Source organism: Carcharodon carcharias, chromosome 5, assembly GCF_017639515.1.
Source record: "Carcharodon carcharias isolate sCarCar2 chromosome 5, sCarCar2.pri, whole genome shotgun sequence".
Taxonomy (NCBI): domain Eukaryota; kingdom Metazoa; phylum Chordata; class Chondrichthyes; order Lamniformes; family Lamnidae; genus Carcharodon; species Carcharodon carcharias.
In genome coordinates this window covers 5510878-5525399 of record NC_054471.1, presented here as the reverse complement: position 1 = coordinate 5525399, position 14522 = coordinate 5510878, and the positions used below count along the sequence as shown (strand labels likewise).

General features: G+C 44.5%; 1 protein-coding gene across 1 annotated transcript in view; it reads left to right on the top strand.

The window, feature by feature from the left end:
* LOC121278340 (phosphofurin acidic cluster sorting protein 1-like) overlaps positions 1-14522 on the top strand; it is a 765476-nt gene that overhangs the window by 258161 nt on the left and 492793 nt on the right. Inside the window, 1 exon segment of the mRNA XM_041188648.1 lies at positions 1691-1778. Coding sequence (XP_041044582.1) covers positions 1691-1778 — 88 coding nt within the window.

Below are 14522 nucleotides of genomic sequence, written 5' to 3'. Positions count from 1 at the left end.
CACCACGATACTGACTGCAGGACATCTTTAGCAGACTGCTTCACCGCGATGCTGACTGCAGGACACACTTCCCAGACTGCTTCACCGCCATGCTGACTGCAGGACACTCTTCCCAGACTGCTTCACCATGATGCTGACTGCAGGACACTCTTCCCAGACTGCTTCACCATGATGCTGACTGCAGGACACTCTTCCCAGACTGCTTCACCACGATGCTGACTGCAGGACACTCTTCCCAGACTGCTTCACCGCCATGCTGACTGCAGGACACTCTTCCCAGACTGCTTCACTGCGATGCTGACTGCAGGACACTCTTCCCAGACTGCTTCACTGCGATGCTGACTGCAGGACACTCTTCCCAGACTGCATCACTGCGATGCTGACTGCAGGACACTCTTCCCAGACTGCTTCACTGCGATGCTGACTGCAGGACACTCTTCACAGACTGCTTCACTGCGATGCTGACTGCAGGACACTCTTCCCAGACTGCTTCACTGCGATGCTGACTGCAGGACACTCTTCCCAGACTGCTTCACTGCGATGCTGACTGCAGGACACTCTTCCCAGACTGCTTCACTGCGATGCTGACTGCAGGACACCCTTAGTAGACCGCTTCACCGCCATGCTGACTACAGGACACCCTTAGCAGACTGCTTCACCGCGATGCTGACTGCAGGACACTCCTCCCAGACTGCTTCACCGCCATGCTGACTACAGGACACTCTTCCCAGACTGCTTCACCGTGATGCTGACTGTAGGACACTCTTCCCAGACTGCTTCACTGCGATGCTGACTGCAGGACACTCTTCCCAGACTGCTTCACTGCGATGCTGACTGCAGGACACTCTTCCCAGACTGCTTCACCGCCATGCTGACTGCAGGACACCCTTAGCAGACTGCTTCACCGCCATGCTGACTGCAGGACACTCTTCCCAGACTGCTTCACTGCGATGCTGACTGCAGGACACCCTTAGCAGACTGCTTCCCTGCAATGCTGACTGCAGGACATCCTTAGCAGACTGCTTCACTGCGATGCTGACTGCAGGACACTCTTCCCAGAAGGGACTGATTACAGTGCCGTGTAATGTTCTGTGTGTGGAGGGATTGATTACAGTGCAGTGTGATGCTCTGTGTATAAAGGGATTGCTTACAGTGCGGTGTGAAGGGACTGATTACAGTGCAGTGTGATGCTCTGTGTGAAGGGATTAATTACAGTGCAGTGTGATGCTCTGTGTGTGGAGGGACTGATTACAATGCAGTGTGATGCTCTGTTTGAAGGGACTGATACAGTGCGGCGTGATGTTCTGTGTGTGGAGAGATTGATTACAGTACAGTGTGATGCTCTGTGTGAAGGGACTGATTACAGTGCGGTGTGATGCTCTGTGTGTGGTGTTCACTATTTTGAGTCTTCTCTTTATAATTTCCAGTGTCTCCTTCATCATTCTGATCAACTATTCTGGTGGTAGGTCATCGCTGTTTGAAAAATTATCTCTTTCTCTCCACAGCTGTTGCCTGGTCCTTTTGAGTATTTTTTGTTTTTTGTGTTGTATTTCCAGCCTCTGCAGTATTTTATTCTTGCTGCCCCTAATCAATGTACGTTAGCACATGATTGTGCTGATATGGAACTCTTTAGAAATACTAAATTAATTATAATTGAATGATCAGTAATTGCTGTTCTTCTATTTTTCAGACTGTGCAGCCTGACATTAAAGAAGCTGACTGTACTCAAAGAACTGGACAAGGATCTGAACTCTGTGGTCATTGCTGTCAAAATCCAGGTAAGCATCTGATCTGATTCAGCTTTGAATTTAATATTTCATTGGCAGCAAATGCATCAAGGGAGCTCCAACATGCATTAACAGTGAAATTAATGCAAGTATTAGGAAGAAAAGAAGGTTTACCTGGCTTCTAAGTCTAATGAAGGGGGATCTCTTCGCCTGAATTTAAAGGGTGAAAAGAAGCAGGTAAAAGGGCATGAGGGTATCAAGGGAAAACTGCAATGGAACATCAGGACAGTTGCAAAAAGTATCAGCAGCAAATTCTCCCTCTGTTGGAACAGTGAGAGAGTCATCAGCAAGCAAATAAAACCTGAGGGATCCAAATTCAGTTTGAAATGAAGATGTCGAAGAGTTACTAAATGCTGAATGGCTATTTGTGGGAGCCACATTCAGCATCTCCCAGGTTTGACATTAACAAAACACAGGTTCTACATAGGATGAAGGAACTGACAAGCAATACATTTCCTGGCCAAACAAACTGAACAACAGGCTATTTAGAGAGACTGAAGATGAGAATTTTAAAGCACTGACAATGAGAAGTTTCAATCAGACTGGATGCAGTTTGATTCAGTTCCCATGTTCAAGAGGACAGAGAATAACTGGAAAGGGACAGTGCTGAGTTTGATTAACTTGGATGATTTAGACTTAGGCATGGGAAGTACAATGTCAACATTATATTAGGCAGGCTGACAACAGGAGGATTGTAAAAGATAACCCCTATCAGCCTAACACACAGAAATTGAATCGAGACCATTTGCTGCTGCTCTCTATACAAACACAAATGGTGAAGGCCTTTTTAAGGCTTTGTCTTCCTGTGCTTCAAGGTACTGTGTATTCCTACCACTAGATTTCTCTGTTCCTACTCCATTGAGTTTATACACCTATCACTTATGTTTGTTACACGTATTAGCAAACACATTTCTGGCGTCTTCTACATGTTTTGCATTTGACTAATCTTTGTCCTAAAATCTCTAATTGCCTCTACCCTCACTTGAATTGTGCTTTTATTAATGAATTTTGTTGTTGAGAGATACGGAAAGGTTGTGAGGGAGGTGACACTTACACAGTTTTTCACTCACTTGTACTTTGTAAATCAGTCACCTGTTAGTCTCCACGTTCATTCTCTGTGTTACATTTTGTGTGTGTTCCATTGGCTGTAATGCTTCTTTATTGCAGCTGTTTGCGTTTCTCTTATATTAATCCTGTAATGAACATCGAGCAATACCAAATAAACGCCATTCAGGGAGACTGAATTATGGTGCTAAGTTATCCAAGTGAAGGCCCTTTGTCCTATATACTTGTGGCTGGATTGATACAGATAATCCACTTTAGAATGTTGTTACGACTGGGATGGGAGGAGTGCACTGTCTGTCTCTAGTTCCACTAGTTCACCGGTCACAACACATATTTAAATGATTTCTCCAACTAGCTAAACGGCCAAATACGTGCTTTACGTGTGAATCTCAGAATGACCACTCAATGCCCAGGTTTCTTAAAAAAAAGCAACAAAATTATTAGCCTACTATAAATTTCAAGTAGAAGATAAAGCTTATTAACGTACAATATGAAATATGAAAGTATAATAGTTACTCTAAATACCCTAATTCTCTCTCTCTCTTTCTCTCTCTCTCACACACGTAGAGACATGCACACGTGCACATGCCAAAAAAAATAAATAAAATAGAGGAATTCTGCCAAACGGTCAAAAGCCAGTGGTTCAAGGGGAAGAGGATAGATGGTGGAGTCTTTGAAATGGTGTCCACGTTGTACGGTTGGGGTCTCAGCACCGGTCTGCAAAACAATCGATGACTTTTGCACTACTTTTCAGGCGGAGGTCATGGAAAACTTTCAGTCCAGTCAATTTCAGAACATGGAGCAACTTCAGAGCAACTTCCATTCATTGTCTGCTTTGGACTGGGTCTGGAGCTGCAGGAGCTGTTGTCTTGAGTAGTTGATCCTTCTTGTTTTATTCCCAAAGCAAAACGGGCCTCCCAGCTTTTAAAGACAGGGGAGTACTCCAGCTGTGGCCTCACCAAGGTTCTATACAACTCCAACATGACCTCCCTACTTTTGTAATCTATGCCTCGATAAAGGCAAGTCTCCCATATGCCTTTTTCACCACCCCACTAACATGCCCCACCGCCTTCAGAGATCTATGGACACACACGCCAAGGTCCCTTTGTTCCTCAGAACTTCCTAATGTAATGCCGTTCATTGAATACCTCCTTGTCAAAATACTCCTACCAAAGTGTATCACCTCACACTTTTCAGGGTTAAATTCCATCTGCCACTTATCTGCCCATTTGACCATCCCGTCTATATCTTCCTGTAGCCCAAGACACTCAACCTCACTGTTAACCACCCGGCCAATCTTTGTGTCATCCGCAAACTTACTAATCCTACCCCCCACATAGTCATTTATGTCGTTTATATAAATGACAAATAATAGGGGACCCAGCACAGATCCCTGTGGTACGCCACTGGACACTGGCTTCCAGTCACTAAAGCATCCTTCTATCATCACCCTCTGTCTCCTACAACTAAGCCAATTTTGAATCCACCTTATCAAATTACCCTGTATCCCATGTGCATTTGCCTTCTTTATAAATCTCCAATGTGGGACCTTGTCAAAGGCTTTGCTGAAATCCACATGAACTACATCAACTGCACTACCCTCATCTACACACCTGGTCACCTCCTCAAACAATTCCATCACATTTGTTAGGCATGACCTCCCTCTGACAAAGCCATGCTGACTATCCCTGATCAAACCTCTCCTCTCCGAGTGGAGATAGATACTCTCCATCAGAATTTTCTTATAAGGTGCTGTCTTTTCCAGGAACAGCACCAAAAAGAGCCCTTGCATTAACCCTTTAAGGAACAGTGTCTTTTAAAAAAAACACAACTTCTTCCAGAGTGTCCTTGAAGATGAACCATTTTGTGTGAAAGTGTTTATGACAATGTGAACCGTCAATTCCTTTTATGAGAAGGGCAGAGCATGTGTTTAAGGTGAATGAGATCAGGAATTCATTGCATGACAAGTTCCTAGTAGTATGAATCTGCATCTGGCCATTAACATTGTAGTTTTGATGTTGGTTTCACAGAAGGGTGAAGGTTCCACTGACCTGCCCAGAATCCATTACATAATAAATCACTGTGTGAAGAACTTCTCAATATCAGTCCAAAAATTCTCTTTAATGAGCCTGAAACTGTGTCACCTTGCTCTACCCTTCTAACTTATGATCCAGATTTCCCTTTGCTGTGTCATTTATTACGAATATCCTCATATAGCTTCTTTGAAGACTGAAAAGCCCAGGCTTCTCCAATCATTTCTGAACTCAGACCTTCAGCACCAGGGTTTGAGACTGTGCTGTGGGCTGCCCACAGCACCTGACTCTCACCCCAGCATCTCGGTCACAAAAACGAGAGCAAGTCACAAATTCAAGCCCTTGATATAAATTGGAATGGGTACTGGATTCGGTATAAATCCTGGAACTCACCACTTGCCTCCACATTAATGTAGTTCGTCTAACAAGTGCCTGTTTGTTCCTACTTGTGGGTTAATTTCTTATCCATTTCCACTGAATCCCCAGTAACCAGCTGTCATGGACAAAATTTATGAGTGTCCCAATTAAATAATTCCAGCAGCAAGCTTTGTGTGAGTTTAAAAATAAATAAGGTTATTTATCATCACAAGCTCACCCCAAGTTTAATGCAATGTTTCACTCACTCATCTGACACACACTCTCATACACACAAAGACTAGATGCAGATGAAGGCAATATACCCTTACAGCTTCTAATTATCTCAGTCTCTTTTGTGTCAGGCTTGTAGTTTCTTCGATGCAGTTGATGCTTTAAAGTTGAAATGAAGGTCTTGGAAAGCAAGGAATTCTCAGCAGACTGTGAGGTTTCTTGTAGTCAAATTTCTAGGAGGTTGGTTCTCAGGTGAACTTTAACAAGAACAGGTTGGGGAATCCTTCTCTCAGGTAGGATCTACCACTTTCAAGGTATTGCTGTTTATTACCTTGGTTGCTTGCTGACTTGCAGGTAGTTTGATGGCTTTTGGTAGAACTCTCTGTCTGCAAAACAGCTTCTTGCTGGTTTTAAAAGCAGACAAAATAGTTCCCTCATCACCACCTGGGAGTTCCTCTCCAAGTCACTCACCATCCTGACTTGGGAGTATATTGCCGTTCCTTCACTGTCGCTGAGTCAACATCCTGGAACACCCATGTAGCTACATCACATGGACCGCTGCGGTTCAAGAAGGCAGCTCACCACCACTTTCTCAAAGACAATTAGAGATGGGAAATAAATACTGGCCCAGCCAGCGAAGCCCACATCCTGTGAATGAATCAAAAAAACATGTGTCTTCCACACGTCCAGAGCCCTATTTGCAAACAAATGGTAGCATTATGTTGATTCCGATCATCCTGTATTGTCATTTGGCACCTTGAGATTCACCCAGTCTGGTTTGCATCATGGAAACCATCGTAATGCAGTGGAGGCTTCGTAGGATCCAGTCACATCCATCTGACACACATTGAGTTTCAATGTCCCCTTTTGTCCAAGGTGAAACAGGGAATCAGGTTGGCTGGAATTCTATAGTCCTTTGGTGTTGATCCATCCTTAAAGGGATTTGTGAATTCCCCGGATGGCTGTGAACGCCTATATTTAATTAGATATTTGTTTGAGGCCTCGGACCGTCTGAATTCCAAAGGTCACATGATTTGCAGCAGTCATTTTAATATTTTGTGTCGCAATTAAAAAGTATTGACTGAAAACTCATAACATACTGGGACATGATACAGTCTTTCAGGTGGAGCTTTGCCACACCCTCTTTGTAATTCCTGTTGCACCAGGTCCTATGGTTTTCCATGGTCCTGTCTGGGTTGTCACACACAAAATATTGGAGGCTGGTCAGCTAATGGGCCTGTCTTCTGAATCCATGCTGGCTGCACATTAGCAGGTTATTATTGTACAGATAACCCTCAAGCTTCCTCCTGGTAATTAATTCCATTATTTTACACTTTTGCACATTATTAAAAAACACAAAGTTTTATTTCTAGAGGGTTAGAATTAAAAAATAGGGAAGTTATGCTAAACCTCTATCAAACCTTGGTTAATACACAATTAAGGGTTCTGCTCACCATATTATTGCAATAATATCGAGGCACTGGAGAGTGTGCAGAGAAGATTAACAAGGATGATTCCAGAAATGCGTGTATTCAGACCAGGAGAGGATTGATAGTCTTCTCTCTTGGAAAAAGAGCTGAGGTCTGACCTAATAGAGGTCGTTAAAAATATTAACTGTTTTAATGAAGCGGATACAGAGAGAATTCATTTTTATTTATTCATTCATGGGATGTGGGCTTCACTGGCTGGACCCAGCATTTATTGCCCATCCCTAGTTGCCCTTGAGAAGGTGGTGGTGAGCTGCCTTCTTGAACCGCTGCAGTCCATGTGGTGTAGGTACACCCACAGTGCTGTTAGGAAGGGAGTTCCAGGATTTTGACCCAGTGACAGTGAAGGAACGATGATATATTTCCAGGTCGGGATGCTGTGTGTCTTTGAGGGGGGCCTAAACAGGTGATTGTATTCCAATGCATCTGCTGCCCTTGTCCTTCTAGGTCAAGCTTGTCCAACTGGCAGCCTGTGGGGCCGCATTGTCAACCATGAAGCCCCTTTATGCAGCCCGCGGTGTCACTGTTTGAAATGCAGGTAAGTACAATTCAAGCGGGGTGTGTATGAACGTGTACATGTGTGTTTGTGTCCGGCTGACTCCCAAAGGACTCTCATTCACCCTCACCCCCACACACCAACAGGCAATCTCACAGTGGGAGTAAACTGGACACACACACACACTCACCCTTTTAAGACCATAAGACATAGGAGCAGAAATTAGGCCATTCGGCTCATCGAGTCTGCTCCACCATTCAATCATGGCTGATAGGTTTCTCAACCCCATTCTCCCACCTTCTCCCCATGACCTTTGAACCCCTTACCAATCAAGAACCTAAGTCTCTCGGTCTTAAATACACTCAATGACCTGGCCTCCACAGCCTTCTGTGGCAATGAATTCCATAGATTTACCATTCTCTGGCTAAAGAAGTTTCTCCTCACCTCTGTTCTAAAAGGTCTTCCCTTTACTCTGAGGCTGTGCCCTCGGGTCCTAGTCTCTCCTACTAATGGAAACATCTTCCCCACGTCCACTCTATCCAGGTCTTTCAGTATTCTGTAAGTTTCAATCAGATCCCCCCTCATCCTTCTAAACTCCATCGAGTATAGACCCAGAGTCCTCAAATGTTCCTCATATGTTAAGCCTTTCATTCCTGGGATCATTCTCGTGAACCTCCCCTGGACCCTCTCCAGGGCCAGAACATCCTTCCTGAGATACGGGGCCCAAAATTGCTCACAATGTTCTAAATGTGGTCTGACCAGAGCCTTATAAAGCCTCAGCAGCACATCCCTGCTTTTATATTCTAGTCCTCTCGAAATAAATGCCAACATTACATTTGCCTTCCTAAGTACTGACTCAACCTGCAAGTTAACCTTAAGGGAATCCTGCACTAGGACTCCCAAGTCCCTTTGCACTCCAGATTTCTGAATTCTTTCCCCATTTAGAAAATAGTCTATGCCTCTATTCTTCCTACCAAAGTGCATGACCTCACACTTGTCCACGTTGTATTCCATCTGCCACTTCTTTGCCCATTCTCCTAACCTGTCTAAATCCTTCTGCAGCCTCCCCTCCTCCTCAATACTACCTGTCCCTCCACCTATCTTTGTATCATCTGCAAACTTAGCCAGGATGCCCTCAGTTCCTTCATCTAGATCATTAATGTATAAAGTGAAAAGTTGTGGTCCCAACACTGACCCCTGCGGAACTCCACTAGTCACCGGCCGCCATCCTGAGAAGGACCCCCTTATCCCCACTCTCTGCCTCCTGCCAGACAGCCAATCTTCTATCCATGCTAGTACCTTGCCTCTAACACCATGGGCTCTTATCTTACTGAGCAGCCTCCTGTGCGGCACCTTGTCAAAGGCCTTCTGGAAGTCCAAGTAGATAACATCCTTTGGCTCTCCTTTGTCAAACCTACTCGTTAGCTCCTCAAAGAATTCTAACAGATTTGTCAGGCATGACCTCCCCTTGATGAAACTATGCTGAGTTTGCCCTATTTTACCATGAACTTCCATGTATTCTGAAACCTCATCCTTAATAATGGACTCTAAAATCTTACCAACGACTGAGGTCAGGCTATTAGGCCTATAATTTCCCGTCTTTTGCCTCACTCACTTCTTAAACGGGGTGGGTGGGGGGTGGGGGGGGGTTGCATTAGCGATTTTCCAGTCCTCTGGGACCCTCCCTAACTCGAGTGATTCCTGAAAGATCACCATTAATGCCTCCACTATCTCTTCAGCTATCTCCTTCAGAACTCTGGATGTAATCCATCTGGTCCAAGTGATTTATCCACCTTCAGACCTTTCCGTTTTCCTAGCACCTGCTCCTTGGTAATGGCCACCATACTCATCTCTGCCCCCCGACGCTCTTGAACTTTGGGGATGTTACTTGTGTCTTCCACCATGAAGAGGCAGGAGGTTTAGAGGGGATGTGAGGAAGAATTTTTTCACCCAGAGGGTGGTGGGAATCTGGAACTCACTGCCTGAAAGGGTGGTAGAGGCAGAAACCCTCATAACATTTAAGAAGTATTTGGATGTGCACTTGCGATGCCATGGTATACACGGCTATGGGCCTAATGCTGGAAAATGGGATTAGAATAGTTAGGTACTTGTTTGACCGGCGCAGACTTGATGGGTCGAAGGGTCTTTTTCTGTGCTGTAGACCTCTGTGACTCGATGACTCTGTGACTCTAATTTGGAAATATTACATTTAATCCCTACATCCAAATCATTGATATAGATTGTGAGGAGCTGGGGCCCAAGCTCTGATCCCTGCGGTACCCCAATAGTAACAGCCTGCCAACCTGCGAATGACCCGCTTATTCCTACTCTCTGTTTTCTGTCTGTTAACCAATTCTCAACCCATGCCAGTATATTACCCCCATCCCATGTGCTCTAATTTTGTTTAGTAACCTCCTGTGTGGGAGCTATTGAAAGCCTTCTGAAAATTCAAATATACCACGTCCACTGGTTCTTCTTTATGCTACAGGAACAAACTCAAAAAACTCCAACAAGTTTGTCAAACCTGATTTCCCTTTCATTTAATCCACGGCCAGAATATTGCAGTTGGCGTGTGGGGATGGGCCCGACATGCTGACGTGCAAAATGACATGAGATGACATCGGGTGTGTGTCCTGACCTCACCGTGCGTCACTCTGATATTGCGTTCGGAAGGCGCGTGCCGGAGGTGGCTGTGTGCCTGCCGACCTGTCAAAGACCTATCAAGGCCATTTAAAAAGTAATTGACGTTGTTAACAGCGCTGTCGGGCAGGCGAAGAGCCCGAGCGGCTTACGCATTTTTCAGGAAACCTCACCCACGGGCAGGATGAGGGTACCTGAAGGTTTAATTAAATAACTAAATAAATTTTGCAAAATGCACAAACAGTGAGGGGACATGTGTAAATAATTTTTCCGTTCGTTTATTCGAATGTTTCATTATCGATTTAATCTCTTTGAGGTTCCATGTCTCAGGGAGATTGCTGCGCTCCTTCACACAGGCCCCAACTCTCCCCCCTCCCTCCGCCCGCACAGGTAGCGCTGAATGCCACCAGCCGTGTGGTACGCTGGGCGGGCCTCAATTGGCCCACCCACGTAAAAGTGGTGGCACACAGCCAATCACGGGTGGCGATTGGTTCCGTGCCTGCCCCGCCCCTGCCCAGCCCACTTGACATAGGTAAGATTCAGCCCCATGTTGACTCTGCCCAATCATATCATTATTTTCAAAGTATCCAGTTATCACATACTTTATAGTAGACTCTAACATTTTCCCTACTACTGATGTCAAACTAACAGCTGTGTAGTTACCTGCTTTCTTTCTCCCTCCCTTCTTAAATAGTGGGGTGACATTTGCTACTTTCCAGTCTGCAGGAACCTTTCCAGAATCTATAGAAATTGGAAAGATAACCACCAATATGTCCACCTCTTTCAACACTCAGGTCCAGGGGACTTATCAACATTCAATCCAATTAATTTTTCATGTTCTACCTCTTTATGAATACTAGCTTCATTTTGACAAGTCCCTCAGTTCCACTGTATTTCGGGGAGATTTTCTGTATCTTCCTCTGTGAAGACAGACACAAAGGAATTGTTTAGTTTCTCTGCCATTTCCCTTTTCCCAGATATGAATTCTCCTGTAATGGACCAACTTTTGCCCTTTTCACACACCTGAAGAGGTTTTTTTGGTCCACCTTTATGTTTCTCACTAGCTTGCATTTACATTCTCTTTTCCTTTTCTCTATCAGTTCCTTGGTCCACTTTTACTGGGTTCTAAATTGCTGCCAATCCTTGGGCTTACCACTTTTTTGGCAAACCAAAGGCCACTTACTTTAATCTAATGCAATCTTTAACTTCTTTTGTTAGCCACAGTTGATTCACCTTTCCTGTTGGGTTTTTGTCACTTCGAGGAATGTATATGTTGTCAACCAAGTAATACTTCTTTAAATACTAGCCATTGCCTGTTTACCATCAAACCTTTAAATGTATTTTCCCAAAATACCATAGTCAACTTTCTCCTCACCTTGTTCAGATGTAAAACCCTAGTTTCAGAATGAACTATTTTACTTTCAAACTTAATGTGAAGTTTTATAATTTCATGGTCACTATTTCCTACAGGCTCATTTACAGCAAAGTTTTAAATAAGGCATCTCTCAATACATTCTCCATGTCCAAATGCAGCAAGACCTGGACAATATCCAGGCTTGGGCTGACAAGTGGCAAGTAACATTCACGCCACACAAGTGCCAGGCAATGACCATATCCAACAAGAGAGAACCTAACTATTTCCCCTTGACATTCAATGGCATTACCATTGCTGAATCCCCCACTATCAACATCCGGGGGGGTTACCATTGACCAGAAACTGAACTGAACTAGCCAGATAAATACTGTGGCTACAAGAGTAGGACAGGGGCTAGGAATCACTCAACAAGTAATCACTCACCTCCTGACTCCCCAAAGCCTGTCCACCACCTACAAGGCACAAGTCAGGAGTGTGATGGAATACTCCCCACTTGCCTGGATGAGTGCAGCTGCAACAACACTCAAGAAGCTTGACAACATCCAGGGCAAAGCAGCCGCTTGACTGGCACCCCATCCACAAACATTCACTCCTCCCACCGCCTAAAAGATGCACTGCAGGAATTCACCAAGCCTCCTTCGACAGCACCTTCCAAACCCACGACCGCTACCATCTAGAAGGACAAGGACAGCAGACAGATGGGAACATCACCACCTGGAAGTTCTCCTCCAAGTCACTCACCATCCTGACTTGGAAATATATCACTGTTCCTTCACTGTCACTGGGTCAGAATCCTGGAACTCCCTCCCTAACAACACTGTGGGTGTACCTACACCACAAGGACTGCAGCGGTTCAAGAAGGCAGCTCACCACCACCTTCTCAAGGAAGGGATGGGCAGTAAATGCTGGCCCAGCCAGTGACGCCCACATCCCATGAATGAAAAAAAAATTACACAATACGAAATCTAAAATAGCCTGATCCCTAGTTGGTTCTTCGACGTACTGCTCGAGAAACCCATCTCTTACAGACTCCAGGGATTCATCCTTTGCAGCATTAGGTTAACCCAGTTTATATGTATATTGAAGTTGCCCATTACTACTGTATTACCCACATTACATGTAGCTCTAGTTTCCTGAAACTATGTCTGTTTTGATACTTTTAAAAATATTTGGCCCCACCTTTGTCCATTCCCAATTTACTGGGAACTCCAGTAGTCTGTGTAACTGAGTCATGTAGGGCTGCAGGTTCCGAGGTTTGATTGCTGAGTCCGTGCTGAGTCACATAACCTCAGCTGGTGTAACAGTAGAGAAGCCAAAATTGGTCCCAGCTCCCTACAAAGAAATATCACCGAAATTCGCCATTGCTGACTGTGGGCCCTGCAATGTGTGGATTGAATGGGCAGACTCTGTTAATCATCACTGTGCAGCTTGCTCACACTATCCCTAGATGAAAGTGCAGCCTTTAAACCGTTCAGAGAGTTGTGTGGAGAAAACTGTAAATCATAAACTCAGTTGATTAGTCAATCTGTTCCCGTGTCATCTAATTGTAATGGCAGGCAGATTGCTGTTGCTGATTCCCACTCACCTCCCGTTATCCACAAAGAAATCTGGATTAAATTGTTGGTAATCCTGATTCCCACTCATCTCCTGTTAGCCACAAAAAATTCCGGATTAAAATGTTGGTAATCCTGATTCACACTCACCTCCTGTTATCCACAAAAAATTCCAGATTAAAATGTTGGTAATCCTGATTCCTACTCACCTCCTGTTATCCACAAAAAAATTCCAGATTAAAATGTTGGTAATCCTGATTCCCACTCACCTCCTGTTATCCACAAAAAATCCCAGATTAAAATGTTGGTAATCCTGATTCCCACTCATCTCCCGTTTATAACAAAAAAATCCGGATTAAAATGTTGGTAATCCTGATTCCCGCTCACCTCCTGTTATCCACAAAAAATTCCGGATTAAAATGCTGGTAATCCTCATTCCCACTCACCTCCCGTTATCCACAAAAAATTCCGGATTAAAATGTTGGTAATCCTGATTCCCACTCACCTCCCGTTTATAACAAAAAAATCCGGATTAAAATGTTGGTAATCCTGATTCCCGCTCACCTCCCGTTATCCACAAAAAATTCCGGATTAAAATGCTGGTAATCCTGATTCCCACTCACCTCCCGTTATCCACAAAAAAATTCCGGATTAAAATGTTGGTAATCCTGATTCCCACTCACTTCCCGTTATCTACACAAAAAAATTCTGGATTAAAATGTTGGTAATTCTGATTAGTGCTCACTTCCTATTATCCAGAAAAAAATCCTGGATTAACATGTTAGTAATTCTGATTCCTGTTCACTGTTCATTATCAACAGAAAAAAAATCCTGGCTTAAAGTGTTGTTGAATCTGATTCCTGCTTGCTGCTCACTATCCACATTAAACTCTGGGATAAGACTCTTGATAATTCTGGGGCAGTATTTTGCCCTTGCCAGGAGTGCTCAGCTGGGGCAGTCAGGAAGCCAACCACTGCCTGCGATCGGCTCCGCACTCCGATTTCATGAGGCCGGGCCAATTAAGGGCCTGCATGGATTGAGAGCGGCAGCACTAAGCGCTGCCTGTGTGGGCAGGGGGAGGAGGAGAGCCAGGCCTAGTGTGCAATTTGTGCATGTGCGTGAAAGAGCATTTCAATTTCCCTGAGGTACAGAGCTGCCTCAGGGAGACTGAAGTGCTGCGTAAAAAAACATCTTAAGAGAATAAAAAATGAAGAGAATAAAAATTTAATAAAACATGTCCCCCCATGTGACCCTGTCACATGAGATGGGATATGTTTTTAATTCAAAAATAAAGTTTTTATTTAATGTTTATTTGCTTATGGAAACCTCATCCCGCTCGTGGATGAGGCTTCCTAAAAAGTGTAAAGGCCGACTCCAGCGCGGGCCTGCCAAACAAAATATCGCGACACTGTGCAGTGACGTCAGGACACACACCCAACATCATGGCGCATCATTTTACACCCAAGCATGTCAGGTTCCTGCCCGCACACCGAGCATA